The sequence below is a fragment of the Pararge aegeria genome, chromosome 3 (assembly GCF_905163445.1).
Source record: "Pararge aegeria chromosome 3, ilParAegt1.1, whole genome shotgun sequence".
Lineage (NCBI taxonomy): Eukaryota > Metazoa > Arthropoda > Insecta > Lepidoptera > Nymphalidae > Pararge > Pararge aegeria.
In genome coordinates, this window is record NC_053182.1 from 11,171,041 (window position 1) to 11,193,276 (window position 22,236).

Consider the following 22,236-nt stretch of genomic DNA (forward strand, 5'->3'; position numbering starts at 1 on the left):
AAGTTTTATTTTAATATTACATACAGATAAGTAAATCAAATACACAAATTGAATATCGTCTAAAATATGAAATTTATTTAAATCTTAAGTCGAACATTAAAACAATCTCAGCTGCGGGTATCAGGTAGGATTTAGGTATAGGTACATATATTTAGTGCTAACGTATACTTCGTATTTCCCGTAGTCAGGTAATATATAGCCAGACCAGTTACTTTTAATCCATAAACAGTCACAATGATTTGTTGTACTTTTTCTTTTGTTAATTAATTCAATTAGTGCAATATTTATGACCTAAAGTCATGTTTGTACCAACAAAACACAAAAATAAAAGAATATTCCAATAAGTGTTAGTCTACTTATCAATTCGAGAGTTGTTTAATCTAAAAGGTATAAAGAATTTACATATTATTTATTGAGTGGTTTTAATCCCACTTTGATTTTCCTCTAGGCCGAGTAGACCCTGGCCAGTGGTCTAGGTAGGGTAAAATTTTGCGATCGGCTTGGTGATCAACTAATACTTACTTAAAATAAACAGACAGGCTGAACGCTCTAGCTATTCTTTACATCGAATCACAGTTGTTGCAGGATTCAGGTAAAAGTCGATTTGGTAATGGCAGATTATTGAAGTCAAAGATATTTAATTTTATCACCTATCACTGACTTATCACTGACTTAAGGTTTTAACTTTCAAATTCAATTGTTTTAAATCATTAGATTGTTCTAGCCTTACAGAGAGACGTGGTGGCAATCATTCGTATTAAATCTGCCCCTGATCATGACTTAAAGCAAAAGCAAATCGCCTTAAATTGTCCTTTGCAACAGATATTATATGATAATATAAGACTATTTGCTACGGTTTTGAAGATACCTAGGTTCTAGAATTGCCTATGAGAACATTTCTTTTATGCAATTTTTTTCTAAGATAAATAGATCTCTGTCGTGGTATACCTACCTCTTTGTTCCGCTTATGAACCGCTGCAGATACCTTATAAATTACAATTATGGCTTAGTAAAGCCAGTAAACTTTGGTTTCCCGCATTTTTTTTCTGTGGTCGCCAGCGTCTGTACTTCTATAGTCAGAGTTAATTAATATTCTGTGGCGACGTATCCGCTTGGTATCTATGCTGGAAGCGCCAGCGGTCTCGCCAGCAGTGCACCTGGTTGCGTATCCGGGACACATCTGCTGCGTAGGTGCGACAACACCCACCGACGTATCGCACGCCCAGGTCCAGCCACTCTTGGATGAATACTTCCACCGGCTCGCATTTGTCACGGTCAATCCACCTAAAAAACATAAGACACGTTTGGTAGGACTAAAATATGAAGAAAGGAAACCTACCTTCTGTTCTTTGGGGCCTTGGATCTCGTGGTAAATGCCGACGCAATCTAGAAAGCGCGCAGCGCCGTGAAAGTATAAAGAACCTATAGACTACTGTGGCCAGACGCAAACCGCAGTTGTTTTGTCTAGACGGCTTTGTCGAGTCCACTCTTATGACTGTCCTACTCCGTGATAGGGCTCGCAAAATAAGTTGATCATTCAAAAGTTATAATTGGTCATTTGTGGAGATACAGACCTTATCAAGAATCCCACTATACACTGCACATCAATATGCCTCGTGTTCAGATTGGGCTACTTATTTTGCAATCACTGACTAATGTATAGGACCTACTTACATAAGCAGGGGCCTGCTGTATGATGTATCCAATTAGGGCCAGAAGACATGACCAATTCTGTCAAAAAAATCCATTACTCTTAGGACTATCGATTAAGTTTACTTGAGAGATTTTTAAGACAGATATTTGTTGACATATTATGACGATTTTTGTAGAAGCGCAAACCTACACCTTTCCACAAAAATATTCGAGGCGTACTTATTTCGAAATCAGCTAAAGGATTCCTTGTTTAATATTTATGCAGCCATCTTTCTCAATCTAAGGGGTTGTAAGTTTCGCCCGATAGGGCGTAAACGATCAGTGGAATAAGGGTGCATGGTCGATCATCGTTGATCCCTTTTAATAGATTTAACACTGTTCTCAAGGCTCCTCTTTAAAAGGGATTAAGAGATTAGACCCTCTAGATTGGATCATTATCGCAATATGTTAAGTGATTGTATAATGAACTGATAGCCTCAATATGCTCCTGAAGGCAAAACAAAACAAATTTCCTAATCGCTAACCTGTGATCAACGAAAACCTTACATTAGGTACCTATATATATATATAATTAAAATTTAATAAATATCTGCTAATATTGTTATATATTTATGATAGTTTGTCTTATATTTATGCAGCGTTTTCTTACCCAATCTGAGGGTTGTACTTCTCGCCCGAACTTGGATAAACGATCAGTGGGATAGGGGCGTTTGGTCTATCATCGTTGATTCCTTTTAACAGATTCGACACAGAAGATGGCGCGCAGCAGTTCACTCCCACAGCCACGAGCTGATCTGGATTGGCTTCCCAACATTTTTTGGCAACTTTTTGAAAGCTTTCACCGTGTGCTATACTTTGGTTATCCTGAAAATTAACACTTGACTATAAATACCAACAGGTTGGTACATACAGCACGTTCATATTCAGGGTTAGGTATAAATTTTGTGTTTTGGAGCCATTGATGATCTATCGTTTACACATATATATTTGTCGGCTTCTACTTCGAAATTCTGGGCACAGTTAAATCGTAATATTCGGACGAACAACTTTGTTGAAACTGCGTGACTTACAAATTAATCAAAATTATACCTACTGTTTGTTGTTTACAAAATCAAACTTGCATAACAAACTAATTAATATATATATCTAGGCAAGGCTATAAATTACACTCAACAGTCCACTGCTGGACTAAGGGCAGAGTTTTTATATAATTACCACGCTGGCGCTGGTGGTTGGGTTTTGTCATCGCAGCAAATATTCCCTTAGTCGTCTCGTACAATACCTGCAGGAGGAGGGGTGGTGGCAACGGTATCCTCATCTGCCGCTACCACACGGCACAGTAAATTAAAGTAAATACATATTTAATATCACTACTACCATCCTCAGTCCAGAGCAGAGTCCCACAGATGTGTGCAGATCTCCTCAACAAGAGATAGGGGATTAAGAGGTTAGAGATTATATACTCCTTATCACAATATGATAGTGATTCTAAGCCAGGACGGTCGGCTCAACGTGCTCTCCGAAGCACGGGGCAGACACCATATAGTTCCTAACGTACCTAATGAGAAACCTCAGTATTAAACCATTGCCACCGCACTACGGGACACAGGACTGCTCTCAGAATCTAACGATATTTTCATTCCCCGTTACAGCAAGTGATATTTTAAAGCTTAAATTGAGAATGCACTGAGAATATCTTCACATAAAATCCCAGCCCGGTAATCGAACCGTAGTCTATATCCATCATTTGCAGCCTATTAACGTCTAACTGCTGGGCGCAGGCTTCGTCTCTTATAGGAGATACGGTTTCAAGAGCATATACACACCATGCTGCTCCAGTGCGGGAAGTTGGGCTTTTGAGGACGACTATTACCATAATTAAGTTATATTAACCGATACTGCCCGAGGTTCAACACCGCCAATTCCTAACTGCGGGCTGGTACTACTCAAAATTATTTTATAGAAAATACACAAAATAAATTTTTTGATCCGATCTGGGATTCGAACCTGGAACCTCGCAATCCGTTATTGAACATGTTAACCACAAAACTGACGAGGCAGTGTCTATTGATTCAAACATATTAATTAATTTTATATATCAAAGCGTCTCTTGAATTTGGTTCTTTGTAACTTATCGGTTGGCTGACCTCGCGACATGGCACAATCAGGGATTAAAGATGAAAGGTCATAAGAGTAAGTTAAATAAGTTCCTTTGTACATTTCTGAATTTTCTTTTTCGTTTATCGAGTAGCTCGTCGCAACGTTTTCCACTTGCGAAATAGAAACATTCTGTGTGCTATTTCTGTTAGTTTTCGAAGTGAGCAAGCGAACTAGATGAAGAATATTATGTAGCTAGGTATTTATAATGTTCGGCTGTGTTCGAATCACCTTTGCGTCGTTAGAATCTATCTACATATCCATATTGTCGCTATAACAGTAAATAATTAAACTAAACATATAAATAGTGATTTCATTAAATATCCGATTATTATGATTAATATTATTCGATTGCCTCAAAAATACCGAACCAAACTAAAAGGTTAGAAACAGATAATAAAGTGCTGTTAAGCAATAGTAACATAATAATTTTCAATAGTTTTTAGTCTAATAAAATGTATCTATTTAAATGGATGAAAAAAATGTTAAACAATAAAAATAAAATAGTTCTTATTGCTAACGTTAACTAATATATTTCACACTAAGACACCTTTGTAAACATATTTAGTGTGGGGACCAAAGAGCATGCAAAGACCCTTTTTTGTCAATAGAGATTTTTTTTGTTTTTATCATATCTATGAATGGGAAAATAAACCATAACTAAATACTCATTCCATTTTACCGACCCTGCTTTCTAATTCCAAGGTCGTGTGCTCCATTCCCACAACTGGAAAATGTTTGTGTGATAAAGATGAATGTTTTTCAGTGTCTGGAAGTTTTTAGGTATTTTATAAGAATGTAGGTATATTATTTATAAAAATATTCATCATTACTTTGGGGCTAGATGGCGATGTGTGTGTGGTCGTATTATATTTATTTATTTAATCAAGGAAAGGATAACACTACTCATAAACCTGTTAATTTCGTTATCACTATCATTGTGATAATAGCTGTTAGCTGTTTTGAAACCCATTTAACCCGTATTGGAGCATGTAGGGTCTAAATTCTTTACCCTTGAACGCTGCGTATATTGCTGGGCACAGGCCCCCATTGAGTAAATGAGGAGATTGGAGAGAATTGAAACCCTACACGCTAGCTGCTCCAATTCGGGTTGTAATTAGACTAATATCTAAACATTACTCACCTTACAACTAAATGAAAGCCAAGCCTTTACATTAGGGAATTCCCTTAACAAATCGCACAGCATCTCAGCTTCCTCTTGACAAGGTATCGTTTCCAGCGCTAATAAATCTACTCCAGCTTCCACAAGGGCCTGAATGCGTGGTTGGTGCCATTCCCGCATAGTCTGAAATAGAGTATGATATTCACAGAATTAAGAACTAGCGGACCTACGCGATTTCATCCGCGAATAAGTCGACTTAAAAAAATAGTCGTAGGTCCAATATAAATGATTCCGAAATTCCAATATAAATGAATCCTAGCTTGATCAATTTATCGCCCCCGAAACCTGTATACTAAATTTCATGAAAATCGTTAGAGCCGATTCCGAGATTCTAATTATATATATATATATATATAATAATAAATAAAATAATAATAAATAATCGATAAAAGAAGAATAAAATGACATTTTCTAAAAATGAATCCTAGCTAGATCGATTTATCGCCCCCGAAATATACTAAATTTCTGTATGACTGTATAGATACTAAATTTCATGAAAATCTCGAATGGCTCGTTTAAAGATATAAGATATCTTAATTATGTTTGTATTGTTTTTTTTAATATAAGGTATTCCTCTCTTCCTCAACCTTTCTCTTTTTTAATGTAATCCCAGCTGATATTATGGTTGTCACCGCGTATTTTTTTATGGTAGAAAACTATTTGACTAAAAGTATACCTTAAAAATACCTGAAAAAAGAATTGGGACAAAGCTTTCCATTATCATGAATTTAACTACTGTAAAATTTTCTTAATAGCCTTGTATACCTATATCTCAAGCCCCATTTTTTGTTGCTTCGATGGTCACATGACAATCTTTACTTAAGCCATCTCATGGCAAAAAAAAGCAAATTCTAGTAAAAAAAATATCTCTCTTAATATTTTACACAAATTTGCTTTGGAATTTTTATTTACTTTACGTCTTTAGAATACTATAGCCAAGGCTTTGGGCCTAGATCCAACAGTTTAAAATATGTAAATCGTGGTTCTATTCAAGGTTTAAAACAGTGTTGAAAAATATGAACATTCACGACGAAAGAATACGTAAGCCGAGAAAATCTAGATAAAATCCTGAAAAAAGAGATTTTTATTTATTGAGCTCATCTAAATTCAAGGCAAGTGGTGCACTAACTAGTTTTTAGAAAACGCGCCGAGATAGCCGCATTTGGAACGACTTAAATTCCCATTGCCTGACTTAAAACTTAAAGCATCATTAAATAACAATTTAGAAAATATATAAACTTTTTTGAAGAATGTGGTTACCAAAATAACTATTACAGTAGATATTCGAATTAACTTTTTTTTGAAAAATCTCACTTGGTAAAACTACTAATGTTTATCTTTTCCATAATAAAAAATGACGTCAAAACAGTATTGCTTACCAATCGAATAACAGCTATTAAGCCGGTTAGATGGCAATCCGTTTAAGTTTTAGTGATAGGTACTAAAAGAGGATACGTAATAAGAGTAAATCTGAAAAACATTACCCTGTAATTTTTCAAGTTCGTTGCACTGGTCCAATAGGATAAAAACAGAAGTTTTACTTTCGTCGCAAATTGACAAAGACCTCTCAACACCTTGGATTAACTCGTAGAAACAAAGATAAATGACAACGCTATTAATAAAAGGAACGAGTTTAATGCATTAACGCAGATTATTAATTACATACCTACCCTTAAATCCGATTTGTGGCTTGTTAATTTTAAAATTCGAATTCATTTGGAGCTTTATTGTATTGAAATTTAATAAATGTTTGCTATTATATCACGAAGTATTAAAGCTGTGTACATTTTAAGTTGGATAATTATCAATATTTCGCTTATAACTAAGACGGAATTTGTATATTTAGTTATTATATTATTTAAAATATCCAATCGTCTCAATTAAAAGCAAAAGCTAAAGCAGAATAAATCAGGAATTGAGGTTCTATCCGAATTATTAGTTTAAGATCTGACTGAGCCAGGGATTGAGATCAGAGATCTGGCAAAGCACGAGGGCACCTCTTATTCATGTTCCGCAACTTGCCTTCCTAAATACTCATTACAGATAGTTTCGAAGCATACAACTTGAAAGGAAGTTGGTAGATGACACATATTTTCTGAGATAAGACGACATCGATCCATTAGAAAACTACCACTAGCATGTTTTGTATGATTGGAAAACTAATGTGAAGTAAACAGCGGAAGCTAGAAACGAATAACTAGTAAAGTAATGGTTTAAAGTCCCCATTAAATTGTCCATTAATTAACATAGGTATAACCTGCAAAATTAACTAAATGCAAAATGCACCTATCTTCATCACCGAAGATCCAACCGCATACTATTATATTTTGAAAGTGTCAAGATCTTCACTAATGAAGGCTTTGACGTCTATAGCTTATAATTCGGTACCTACGCTCTTTTTAGAAGAAATATTTTCCCTAATTTACTATTGTACCGGTGTGTGAGCATTTTAGATTTGGGTTTTAGATACCCTCCTTTCAGTTTCGAATATGTGTGGACCACCTAACCACGAATCCGAAAAAAATGTATCTTCTTGCAATGCTTCGAAGCTAAGGCACAATAATTAGGGCAACTATACTTTGGACGCAGCTGCACGGAAAAAAGATCAAGTAGGTACCCCACCCGTACCATTACCCATTGGTGTAAATTCTTTAGCCATGATGCTATTTGGCCAAGTGGTTGTTTGCCAACCATTTTCCCCCTAAATTATTAGAAGAGGTGATATTTTTTCATAATAAATATTATAAAAATAGGTGCTATCTCTTAATTCCTCCGTTTTATATAGTGTTAAATGAAAGGTTTTTAACGATTGCCGAGTATTTCCTCAATTGGTGTAACAGTGACATAAAATAATGTCCGTAGTTAGTTTCGTAGTCCACCATTGTCATTTCTAAACACGTTTTTAATTTACGTCTACCATCTTTTACTGACAATTAAAAAACATGACAAAGCGTAAAAATACGTTTTACTGTGAGTACGTATGTTTGTTTCTGATATCTATTTGTCCTAGCTTTAATTAATTAAGCGTCCGTCCCCACTCAAATATTGTCGGGGAAGAAAAAACGACGATGGAAATGGAAAGGGAGTTTTCATATAGCCGATGTAAATTTTAATTTGCCGGCAACTTTACGACCCTCTTTACGATTTAGCCGACGCTTTTAACCTTTACTTCGCTGTATTGGAATTCATCTAGCTGAAGGTTTTTTTATTATTTTTCTTTTGTAATTAAAATTGAGGACGTTTCGCAGACGTGTCACAAAAGCATTAAACACACAGACGCTGAGGCTCCGAGAGGATAATTCTCAAATACAAAATGTACATACCCATGTACATTTTGTTTAAAACATAGGTATCATGGATTTAAAGGGTTGGTCTTGAATGATCGATAATCGATTGGCGCGATGTGTTCGCCAATATCAATAAAATGATGTTTAAAAATATCTATTTACATAATGTACAATAATTACTGTCCGAATTCAATTGATTATTATACTATAAATCTAAAAAAAAACATAGTATGTATAGCGCTCAACTGCAATAACAACGAACGAACAAAAGTGCATGCAGAATTAGATGCCTTATGATTTTGAGCTCTTTAATGCATATTTATGTATGCATATGTGGCTGGAAACTTATATACAAAATTATATACTATTTTGCCTCTTTATAGAACAACACACAAGGTGCTAGAAACGAAGCAGCAGATATTTGTTTACTCATAAACTTTAATTTGATACAAAACTAATAAATAATAATTAACTTGATAACAATGTTTATGCCAACGTTTATTATAACCGCTAAAGTACATTCATATTTAGGTACACGTACATTGATAATATCTTTAAAAGCAAGTAAGCATCGCGACGTTTCTATAGTATAGTTATTGCTGATAATGTTAATAACATATTGCCCAGTCAATTTAATAGTACCTACATTAAATGCAACTTAATAATATGATGATTTAAAACTTTTAACACTAATATGGCTGTGAAAGATTTCTTTTTTTTAGTTCATGTTAAATCTCCGACCTAACTTTTTATCCCGGGAAAACGAATTCTTTAACGACTTAAAAAAAAACAGCAACAGTTAGTTTATAATGTAAGTATCTACCTCAGTTTGAACGAGAAATTCGTCGTAGTATTTCAAAAGAAATGTCTCAGATGTTACCTATCTTATTCTCTGAATATCTCAGTAGAATTACCTACTTTTACCTATAAGTAACACAGACACCCTAGCGTTTTAAGTCGTAAAAAGTGATTTGCACCCAAGGTGATTGCAAATAACTTTTTCAGTAATCCAAGCCAACTGCAAAACTAATCGGAATTTTCTAATAGACATTAAACCTTTTAATACTAGAAAAGTTTATGAAAAATAAAAAGCTTGTTCCACGTAGGTACGAGCCCGTGGAAGAAAGAGTCTCAGAAAAGAAAATTGACTGAGAACAATAAAAATTCAAATTACAATTTTATAGCCTCCGCCAATAGATGCAGGAAAAGCTTTAATACATAATCGATCGGTCGACCGCTTAAAATCTAGCCAGGTGGAAATAGAAATAGACAAAGACCTGATTCGCAACGAGGTTAATTTATAATTAAACATAATTTCTAATGTGTAAACCGTTGTTCGTGCTATTTGCAAACTATTAGGCAGGTATAACATAAGCACAACAAACGTGGTGTATTCTTCTGAATAATGAATACTGATTTCTGCAGCTGTAGCTTTCAGTATTCTCTCCTGCGATATTTTATAATATGCTTAGCCCGCCTATTTCACTCTGTTGCAATACATGGAGGCAAAAATATACAAAGCTAATTTTTCCAGAATACCCCATACTCGAGCATCACTCATATATTTAAATCTTTAAACGAGCATTTCTTGTACCTATATTTATATATATATCGAATCTCGGAATCGGCTCCAACGATTTTCATAAAATTTAATACACAGGAGGTTTCGGGGGCGATAAATCGATCAAGCTAGGATTAATTTTTAGAAAATGTCATGTTATTCGTGTTTTCCGATAATGACCGATTTGGTGCAAACGAAGTTGCACGGGTCAGCTAGTTATGATTATACAAGAGCATGTCGAAGCCATCGGTAATGGGAATCCATAAGATGAACTCATAAGAAAGAAGTTTTCACTTCAACAAATCACCTCACTCATTGTAATGACTTTAAATTCGTTTTACCTAAACGTGAGTGTATCAATTATTATGGTTATTCATTATTGCATCTATGAAAGGTATGGATTGCATCACGTTTTATGGCTACTTCTCCAGGATGTAGTGTTATTTTATGTAGGTAACATTGAAGCCTTCTTCAATAGACTACACAATAAATATTTTTTAAAAAAGGAATGGCAGCTCCTCACATTAACGCTTTTAAACAAAAACAAACTATTTTGCCTTATTATAATAGAAAACCTCTCTGGTGCAGTGATGAGCACTGAGAGCTTATAAAGAGGAGCTGCGCTTTATGATCCCCTGTGGGGGCAAAAGAGGAATTTATTATTTCTGTATTTCCCAGGTCTGCTGTGCCGGGGCTAGTTCCCTAACGACAAAGCGCCACCAATCGATTTAGGATTCCGGTTCGATGCCGCGTAGACACTCATTATGAGTGTTATGAGTCGGTACCTAACTATGAGTTGAATATGACTGCCATACCCCTAACCGGTTAGCCCGCTACTCACATAATATTGTTAAGAGTCGTCTAAAGAATTATTATCTAACACTGTAAGTATGATTATTATAATCCACATTTACTTTCTGTACCGTTAACATTATTATATATATAGTTTTAGTATTATTTATTTTACCAAATAGTTTATTTGATTTAATTTTTATATATGTACTGTTTATGTAATTATTAATATGTATGTATATTCTTAGAGTTTTGCGCACTGCTTTAAGGATTCATATGTGAGTCAATTCCTCATAATGGTTGCATGGAAGAAATCACAAAAGTGATAAGGCCGCCTTTGTTACACAAATTTAAATGACCGGTACCTTTGTTCTCTTTTATTTATTTCTTGTGTGAAATAAAGTATTTTTGATTGATAGATTGATCATCTTAGATTGCATAATTATGCAATCTAAAATGATCAATCTATTAATTATCACCAGAAAATAAACTAGCTACATGCACATAGCAAATCTTTTATCCTTTAGGAATTTAAGATATTATTTTTATTTATTATGGGAAAATAAAGACTTACCTTGATAGTCGTAAAAGTATTGGAGAACCCTATAAGGCGTTAATATTCTAAACGGAAAACGTAATCCAGGTTTATATATTTTTGGGGATTTGGCGTGATATTTATTAAAAAAATTTAATAACCCATGGACTTCAACTCCCATTTACTTTCTCCTGCTCTTTGGTAAATATAATGGAAAAATACATGCTATTGGTCTTAAAGGTTTAAGAAAAACTAACAAAGCAGAAAAAAACAAAATATAACAGAAAATAAGAAAACATAAAGCGACTTCTAGTAATATTTTATATATATATTTGTATAAGTCGTGATATATATATATAGGTAGATATACATCTATATGCAATGATAGAGGGTACAATTTAGGGGCGGTATCACTACATAACTATGTCTTCAAGGCAACAAAAAGGCGTAAAAGAATATAGCTACAGATGCAACGTAGGAAAACGGTATCAGACAAACAAGAAAAGTACCAAATTCACCCACACCCACACACATGCACAGTTAGCTATATTCTTTCCGACATTGAAAGATATATTTAACTATCTATGTAAAAGTGTACCGTTAAATTACATATAAATTACATAATTATTTCCTGACCTAACGCAATAAGCTATACCTAGTCGTATATAGTGCTTAACATTGTATTACTTGTCAATCGGGATTAGGCTAAAGCCGTGATCATACCTGAACAGATGTGGTATCCGCGTAGCTGCCATCGTATTCTGACCCGTCGTGCAGATGAGCACCATATGGTCCCACCGCTCCAACCACTAGTGGGATGAGATCTGCGTGACATAAACAGACGATTAAATTCCAGTACATGACTGTGAAGCGGCGATTGCGCGGTGGGTAGGAGCTCGAATTCACTTTCGGGGTCCGAGTTTGAATCCCAGCACGCACCTCTAACTATTCTAAATTATGTGCGTTTTTAATTAATAAAAAATTTCAATTGTTTCGACGATGAAGGAAAACATCGTGAGGAAACCAGCATGCCTTAGGGTTCTGAGGGTTATACATAATGTTCTCAAAGGTGTGTGGAGTCCACCAATCTGTACTGGGCCAGCATGGTGGACTACAGCCTTAACCCCTTCTCATTGTAGGAGACCCTTGCTCGGTAGTGGGCCGGTAATTGGTCGATATGATGACATGTCGACTAGCTTCATAAAGTGCCAAGTTTTTCACGCAAAGAAGGTTTATATAGTATTCACCCAGTTTTATTACGTGTCGTTTAATTTGTTATCGTAGTGGCGGTACGTTTAGAACTTTTGGTCGGTAAGGTGGTAAATTGAAACGCCCGATGTCTCCCAACAGGCCACAACATAAGCGAAAAGCAGGAGAATCTAGGTATATGATAATTTCTTCAACCTTTATACTCCACACCCAGTGGCGGTACTACCATACAAGCCGAAAAGCCCGGCTTAACGCAAGCCGGGCAACAATAAATCTCGTAAAATAATTCATAATTTATAGCAATGAGGAAATAAAAACGATGTATTAACTTTGACTCAATAGTGTATGCACAACGAGTATACAAACACACCGGCTGGAGACCACACCAAACAGATCTTCGGCAACGATCTAGGCACGTTTCGCCCCGAAACCGGTGCATCCTTAGGAGAATTAGACTTTACTGTTAGCAAGTTTGAGTCTTGGGTTCGTTTTCCGGGACGGGTCAAATACTTTAGAATTTTCTTTCTAGAAATTCCCAGTATCTGTTGATAATGCTGAATTTGGCGTGAGCACTTTAAGACGTCAATACTCAATATTATTACTATAACATATGATGAATGGTGTACGCGCGTAAACCCACTTTGGAGCTTGAAGAGTCCGGGCTCTTAATCCCTGTCTCCTACAAGAGAGGACGCCTGTACTCAGCCATTCACTAGTTTTCTAGGGTTAAATATATTTTTTTTTGTTATTTTTATTTGTATTAAACTATCCGTATATATTTTTATTATAGTACAAATAAACCGTTTGTTTTCTAGGGATAAAACTTATGTTACTATCCATCCTTTCAACTAACCTATGCCAAAAATCATGTGGACTTGCTTACTTAGGGCGTAAAGCAAAGACAAACTTTTGCATTAAAAATATTAGTAAGGCACAAAAACAACAAATCTTATATTATTTTTTATTTAAAACAATATCATCGTGAATAACATGCTCTGATAATAGGTGTATGTAAATAAGGAGTGTAGGTATGACATTACGAAGCATCGCCATATATACAAAAATAAAGGGTTATATTTCCCTAGCTATAGATAAAAAGGTAAACAAATCGCAATTTTTTTTCTTTCGCTTTAACGTAGGTACGAACTCTAAAATGTTGAGCTTTTATATTCTATAAACGTCCTTACCTTAAACTTACTATGTTTTCTGGTTATTAGTAGCTTCATGTAAAAAATCAAGAAACTAGAGCTTTACGTGTACGTTGTAAATACACAGAATCCACAATCAATTCAATTCGTGTTCGGTTTAACAACACCAACCCGGACGACCCCGTTGCCGAGCTGTTCGGCCAGTCTCGGCTATCCCCGGGGCAGTTCGATGTAGGCTTTCATGGTTTTCAGGCCCAGTGAAAAAGAGCAATCAATGACGTTATTATTGGTACAGTGGGATCGCTCAGTAGTCGAAATTCGATTATATTTAAAATTTTGCTTTCTGTATTCCTTCTCAATATAAATTTTATTTAAGCAAAATTTCACAGTCCTGTGTGGGAGCAATATGCTTCAAAAGGGGTAGGTACTTACAGTATTCTCTTCAAGTATCAATATAGCAATATATTTGCTCATTAGCCAAGTCCTTTTTTTACTACAATTTAGCCCTTGACTGCAATCTCGTCTGGTGGTTCGTGAAGATGCAGTCGAGGATGGTAGCAGGCTAATTTGTTAGGGGTATCGTAGTAATATTAAAACCATAATCCCTAATCAGCTCCCACAGGATAGTACCTGAACGCTAAATTGCTTTGCGAGACGGCTTTGTCGATAAGGGAGTTCACCCGTACAAGTTCGCCCGTGGCTAGTCTTATTTTGGTATCGTACTGTATAACCAATTTGTATACCATTCTAAACAAAAGTCAATTCAATTCAAGTAAGTCCCGGGTATCCTATGATAATGACGCCAACCAGCATTAGAGCGGCACTTCAGGTCCAATCACAAATTCCCGCTTTCTAAGGAGTCCTTTTTCAAATAGGCTGACTGCGATGATGATTAAATAAATAAGACTAGCCACACACACACACACAAACACACACACACACACACACGCGCGCGCGCACACAAACACACACAGTTACTCACACGCGCACTCACACACACAACTTTTGAAACTGTTTTTTTGTTAGTCTATAAATATATGTGCCATCTTATAAAGGAGGCCGCTGTCGCCTATAATACATATAGCTCCTAGCTTAGAGACAGATGTGTTCACATGGTAATACTTTTTTTTTGTTTCATTTCACCCGAACAGAAGTGTCAAATGATGTACCTTTTTTTGTTTAATAAACGATTACTTCATTAAATTAAAAATATAATTTCTTACTTATAAGCATTAATCTCGAGAATAGTTGAAAAAGAGAGAAACACGGGTCACGAGTTTTTATAAAACTGTTGTTATCTAACACTTACGGTTCCCGGGTTAATGTTTTCAACACTTCATTTTCTATGCTTTAACATTCTCCCTCTAAATATTGTAAGCCTTGGCAAGTGTAATTAATGCGTGCTTGCGCCCGTCCCCCCAGGGACACAAACCGTGGCTATGTTGACACCGCAGGTTATTTTGGACCATATTATTTATTATATCGAGAAACTCAATAGCCTTATTAATAGCACAATACTTCGTTCGAAATTTAAAACCAAGCACGTTATACGTTTTAGTCTCTGATTAACTCGTCCATAGAAACATTGATCTCGTTTACTTAGATTTATAGAAAATAACGAAGCGGTTTTTCATTTTTTTTTAAAACCTACCTACTTACTTATCCTATGTCTGATTTCGAGATTAGAGTTATTTCAATGCAAGATTTTGCCAGCACCAGTATTGATGTTATGCCCTAAGTAGTTAAAGATAATTATTTAAATCACTCGGGAACAGTCCACTGGTACTTTCCTATATATAGTGTGTTATATATAGTGCTCTGCGTATATTACCACTCCATGATTAGAGCTTCTACCGTTCTCAATTTTGTCAAGGATTTGCGCATTGGCCGAATATAGGTAAAAATTATACAAGTAGGTAAGTAAGAACATATAGGATAAGTATGAATATTTTTTTTTTATTCAATTGATGATAGATCCTAGATATACTAGATGGTATAATAATAATATGTATATAATAATACTAGATGGTAGGTACATCCTTTTCCTTTTTAGGTAGACGCTTTTTCATTTGGTTTTGATTTAGAGTGTAGCTGTAGGCTAAATTATTAAGAGAATAAAAAGACATATGATTACCATTTTGTATGTAGTCCTCATATTCTTCGAGGTATAAGGTTCTCGCTTGTTTTGCCAGGTCCACTGCGCGCATGATGAGATCATAACTTTGCTCAGGGGTCATGTCCAAGTGCTCCACGAACCCGCCAACCGAAGCTTGATAGGTGTTTGTGATGATTAGATGAGCGCCAGCTGCAAAATTGAGTAAGACTAGCGGTTATCCGCGTAGAATACCATAATACATCTACTAGGAAGAGGAGTTAAGAGGAGGAAGAGACAATAATCCAAAAACCTGAGACCAGAAACCACTGTTCAAATCGAATTATTGGAGGCTACTCCTCAGGTTGATGAACCAGGGCGTCACGTTGCAGGAGGTGCTCCTTGCATTCCCTGCGAAGCATTGCTCGGTTTATAGGCGATGGTTTTCCACTTACCGAGTGCCTGAATAAGCAAGCGCGAGGCCCGTATCAAATTCTTTAAAAAAGCCCTTGATCTGCTATGGGTACTTAAGTATAAAGTAGTAAAAATACAATTAAATACTGAATACGTATCTTAAATACCTATACAAGTATCTTAAATTCTTATCTTAGATACAATACATATTTGCTATCTATTGGTAACAATTTTGTGGGTACTTAATAGTGTAGTAAATTACTATAGGCGATGTCTGTGTGCATGGGCGTGGGCGCTTTGAGAGTGCGAGTGCGAGTGCGTGTGCGTGTCTCTCAGTCAGTCAGTCGGTCAGTCAGTCAGTCAGTCAGTCAGTCAGTCAGTCAGTCGGTCGGTCGGTCGGTCGGTTGGCCTGTCGGTCGGTCGGTCGGTCAGTCGGTCGGTCGGTCGGTCGGACGGTCGGCCTGTCGGTCGGTCGGTCAGTCAGTCGGTCGGTCGGTCGGTCGGACGGTCGGTCGGTCGGTCGGTCGGTCGGTCGGTCGGTCGGTCGGTCAGTCAGTCAGTCAGTCAGTCAGTCAGTCAGTCAGTCAGTCAGTCAGTCAGTCAGAGATGAGTGGTGTTTAATATGCGGTTCCCTCTTCCGCGCGTGGCCCGTAGCAATTGCTACTCTTGCTACGTGGTTAACCCGGCACTGCACTTATTGTTCACTACACTTATGCAATTTCTGTAAAAAAATATTCGGAGAGAAATAGTTCTCGCTCAGATAGACTCCCACAAAAGTCTGCGTCTTGCGAGTTGGGTAACCTAAAAAATACCGCTGTCTTGCAAAACGTATAACCTGAAATCAAAGTCACTGGCACGCGTCTTGCACAAGCGTCACTGGCTTGCAGTGCAATACTAAATACAGTGTAATAGTTAGATAGACTACACAAAATAAGCAATTCATTTAAAGGAAATTGTATACAATTTTACAATAAATTACTGGTATAAGGCGAAAACTTTTAGAAACGTCTTATAAAGGAATCGTATAAAGGATAACGTTAACGATAAAAATGCTTGGGTATGAACTATTGCTCTAACCAGGTTGCTTCTAAGATAATTATAAATAACAAGTGAGACGGTGATAACAAAAATTACACCTGTTTAACGTTGTTGTGGACTTCTTAGACCAGGGTGCGTTTTAAACCTCGCAGCTTTAGTTTTAAGTTTACGAATGTAGTTATCGTCCTCACTACTATGTACTTACACATTTTGTATGTAATCAACGCATCAAATTGCCATCGATGTGCCTATTATATTAAAGAAATATTTGACTTCAGTAGCGTGCACTGGGTTTCTTAACAGGGTATGCATAGAACAGGAAAATGGCATAAAACGGCAAAAATGCTCCTTCTATATGAGTTATATATCAATTTAATGGTAGGCAGTGCTTATTTGCAGGTATGAAGCGCACGCCACTGTTTGACTTTTACTTTGATTACAGCTGAAAGTTCACTAAAACTTCACTACAAATTAACATGTATCAAATTCCTTAAATATGGTTAAAGTTCCTAATATGAGTTACCATTGTTAACAAAGAGAAGGGTGAGCTAGAGCCATAAACAATTCATTAAAACTTCGTACCGCTAACGCAACATGATCCCCAAGTTCAATAACAACCGGTTCTGAGAAAACGAATATTTGTTGGGTCGAAGAAATTAATTATGTAATAAACAGAAGGCGGGATCCGAATGAAATCGTATTAGGGAGACATGGTGATTAATGACTCCGCCGTCATGTATTCCGCGCTCAAGCACCGACGATCACCTACTCGTGCTATGAAACGCGGCCGTGTAGCCGCGCCTTCTGTCTCCTCTACTATGCAAATGGAAGGCATTTAAACGTAAATCCACGAACTATAAACAATGGCGCACTTTCTTGGCAGCGTACATAGCAGAAATCATATAATTAAATAGCTTATGAGCTTAATACTTCTGCCCATAATACTACGTTATTTTTAAAAGCATATTTAAAAGTAGCTGTTGCCAGCAGTGGCGTGCACTCCATACATGCACAAAATCACTGCATACCCTAACATTGATATATAACTCGTATAGGAGGAGAATTTGTGCCGTTTTATGCAATTTTACTGGTGTATGCATACCCTGGTAAGAAACCCAGTGCACGCCACTGGTTGCCAGCTACATTGGCTGCGTATATTTTCTGAAAGGTACAATTTTCGTGACATTCTATACACATCTTTTCTTCTTGCCTTTATTTCACGTTATTTCAAAACAATTCTGTGACTCTTGAAACTTGTTGACAGACTTGGTTTGGTTTTTACCTAGAGAGGTAAAACAGCCTATACGAGCTAACTAAACTCCTCTCCTGTCTGTGAAAGTCCCCTCCAATATCAGTGCGGCTAAAGATAGCTGTACAAGTCAACACTGGACTGCAATCTCATCTGGTAAGTGGTGATGTAGTTAAGATGGTAGGGGGCTAACCTTTTAAGGGGTAAGCCTGTTAGGGGTACCCATGGACCCATATCCTTAATTGATTTCTACAAAAACATACAGAAAGGTGTGCAACAGATAAAAAATGTAAAGGTGTTTTTGGGTTAAACCATAAGGTTTAACTCAGTTTAAGCTATCATGATAATGAAAATATTATGATCGTATGATCTTAAGAGGAGTCTGTTATTTCGGAATCAAAGAAAAATGTATCAGTTTTATTTATTTCTATTGGTGCATACCTACCTACCTACTACACTGTTCTGACAATGAAATTAGCACATTAATCCGATACATGTGAATGTTTCTATTAAGAAATCACAAGAATACTTGAGGGGTAAAGGAACCTTTTTATACAGTAACTAGTTGTACCCTGCCACGCTTCGCTGTGGCACATTTTTATAGAATGGGTTAGAAATGACAAACAAAAATAAGAATACGTTACATATAAGTTTATTTTTGCAATATTTGTGGATATACAATATTTTTTATTTTTCCACTGTCTGCGTAGATATAAAGACTCGGGGATATGTGACTGATGCAAATATACTGACTGATGAAAATAAGAATCCTAGATGCGGTTATTCTATCATTCTAAAATTTCAGGTAGATCGGTGCAGAACTTTTTAAGTTTTTGAAGCGTACACAAACCAACATAACATTTTTATATATATAGATAATTAAAAGCACTGGTCATCTTGTTGTTAAGTGGAAAACAGAGCAACTCTTTGCAGAGCATGTAAGTTACACGTCCTACAAACTAAAAAGAGCCGGCCTGTTTTGACCAACCTGAGCCGAAGAAGTTAAGCCTGTAATCACACCAGCACCGACTCCTTACAATGTATTTAGCGGCAGAAATAAGCATGGCGATAGCACTTTCTCAGATGAGCTCTGTCACAAAAAGCTCTACTAACATTCACCCACACGTAAAATGCCAACAAATCCCTTGTCTCCTTTATTATACACGATACTCGCACTGCAGTAGAAGTAAATTCAGCTAGTTGGTTCCATTGAATTAAGAACACACAGAATCCTCATTCAGCCATTATTGTATGCAGTGTATTGTGTCCAAAAACAGTGAAAACGCCCCGCGCACATCACATTTTACACCAGCGGAATGTTGCTAGTTCACAAACTTTTCCCCATTTTATGGCGAACGTTTGGAACATTATGGAAGTGACTAACCGTTTGTTCGAGAAACCATTCTAAAGTGGAGTGTTTTTCGATGCTTTAATATTAGTAGTTTACACGGTTTCCGAATGTTTTAAATTCTGTGGTTAGTACCTACATCAAGCCAAAACCTACGAGCTGAACTGAGATCGCTTTTTTATATTCAAGTATTCGTATCATTCAGCGTCATAGTCGGGCGGTAAAGCAAGGCAGTAGGCTTTTCGCCTCCAGGGAGTTATTTGCTTGCAGACACTTTTCAGTTTTTCCTTATGAAAAGAAACGGTCCGTTTTGTGGCGAAGAAAAGCGCTTTCATAGGACGATGACACGAGACGAGGTCGCACTCTCGCTCTCAGATGCAAGGAAATGACGAGCTAAAAGCGACCTAACGTGTAATTCGTCAAAACAGCCATGCATGTATGTATCTGCCGTATACCGACAGAGCACTTGTATGTACGTATTTAGCAGTCAGCCCCGTGTAATGTGTCTAGATATTCATTCGCATAGCGCCTTTGTAGCAGAGAACAACGCAATTACTTTGTACTTCAGAAGCCTCGCTGAATGGGAGTAACCAAATTAGAAGACATTCACGGAAACTTCGAGACAGTGGATATGAGATTTATATACCTACCGTTTCTTTTATCATTTTCATCAAAATATTTCACAATACAAATAATTTATGTTAAAGTGTCTGTGTGTAATGTCACAATCACAGTTCCTTCATAAATGCGTCGGTAAGTAAACATTAAATCAGTTTTTTTAATCTTTGTCCGTTTGTTTGTTACAGCTAAGCTCCGAAATGGCTGATTTGTTAGAACTTTCACAGGTAAGTAGAATATTACACAAGGCGTGACGTTGTCTACTTTGTACGCCTGAAATCTACTGCAAAAGGGATTAAATGAGGGTTGAAAGTCTGAGACTTTATTTATGAAAAGTGTTTTTCGAATGCATTGGTTGGTTTTTTTTGAGAAAACTAAGAAAAAAATTCAAAGCGGATTTCCTTTGAAATCTATGGGTACATGGGTAAAACGAGGGTTAGAATATTGAATTAAAAGTCCTATGCTTTTTATTTAGAAATTAAGGAATTAAAATCTGGATAGTGTTGATTAAAATACCTCTTTAAGCATTATTAATTAAAAGAATAAGGAAGAATTGGTTATAAATGCATGCATTACAAAGATTTTTAAATGTGTAAAATCCCCCGTATAGAGCCGAAAAGTTCCATCAAGACTTGTTAAGCCATTTCAAAAATTAGCTTGGATTAAAAAAGTAAAATCACACACAACTCAAATCAATAAAACTTGTATTCAAATGTATAGATAGATGGTAAATAAAAACATGTTTATTCTGTATTGTAAAAAAAGAGTAATTTTTACTAAACGAGGAATTATTATTCTACGGTTTATGCAACCGTTGTAAGTACTTGCTGTAGAAAAGTTAACCTACATCTGACTCTTGCAGCCCCTCGTCACACGCGGTATGACACGATCCTGCCCCTGGAGTGTTTTGTACAAAACACGCAAAGGAGGTCCTGAGAATAAGGAGCGCCCAAGAAAAACTTATCTTTTCTATACAACATAGTGGTGTTTTCATATTTTTCTGAAATGTTTTAGTTTATTACCAGTTTTATATATTTTAACTTTAGATGTTAGGTTTGTATGTTTTGGCCAGTTCAATAGTAAGTTATTTACGACCTCATTTTTTTTGTATAAAAATCAGGTGCTCTTCGAACTACCAGATTTGCATCCAAAATAGTACTTCAAAGTGTTTAATGAATAATAAGTAAGTATTTCTTTACAATTAGCTAACAGATGGATTTGGGATATTAAAAGTTTTTTTTTTCAATCTTTTAAACTAAGAGTAAAACATTGGTACAAAATATAATAATGTACATTTATAAATGTGCGTAAGTATAGGATTATTATCCCTTGAAAGCCGAAGACTCTAGTTACTTTTTCTATACTTTCCTTTGATAAAGTTACAACGACACCTAGTAAATTAAAATAATGAATCCAAATTTAATTAAAAAATCAAATAAGTAATACTGAATGGCTAAACAATATGAGCTACATTAAAAATGACTGTAAAGTCATTTGTGGTATAGAAATCACGGTTTACTTAATTGGATTTCTCAGAGAAGATGCTCAAAAAAAAATTTATTTGTTCATAATATAATACAATGCTAATAAATATTTTGCCTAACTAACTATTTGATGATCCATTAAGAAATCACAGTTTCAATTTCCTGGTGGATCTATTCGTATTTAGATAATTACTTAGCTCCTTTCATACTGTTTATCGAGGTGAGACACTCTATATTTACCAATTCCTGAATACGGATATATCTAAAGCAAAATTTCGTTTGTTGAAATAGCCTTTACCCGGTTAAAGTCTTCCTATTCCTGACTGAAGATACTCTTAGCATATTTAACTTGAATTCGGAACATTAGATACGCTGAATGCTAGCTGAATGTGAACATTTGCCTGTCTCTCAAGTTCATATTTCAGAGAATAAATCTGTCTGACGTTCGGTTCAATTACCAAACGACAA

At 36.0% G+C, this 22,236-nt stretch overlaps 1 protein-coding gene across 1 annotated transcript in view; it reads right to left on the bottom strand.

Moving 5' to 3' along the window:
- Positions 1-254: 254 nt before the first annotated feature.
- The window catches only part of LOC120637124 (homocysteine S-methyltransferase-like), a 33,518-nt gene continuing 11,536 nt past the window's right edge, over positions 255-22,236 (bottom strand). The window contains exons 3-7 of the mRNA XM_039908782.1: positions 15,660-15,830; positions 11,892-11,992; positions 4,955-5,116; positions 2,303-2,517; positions 255-1,284 (exon numbers count right to left, since the gene is read on the bottom strand). Coding sequence (XP_039764716.1) covers positions 1,083-1,284; positions 2,303-2,517; positions 4,955-5,116; positions 11,892-11,992; positions 15,660-15,830 — 851 coding nt within the window. The 3' untranslated portion in view covers positions 255-1,082. The remainder of the gene's footprint in view (positions 1,285-2,302; positions 2,518-4,954; positions 5,117-11,891; positions 11,993-15,659; positions 15,831-22,236) is intronic.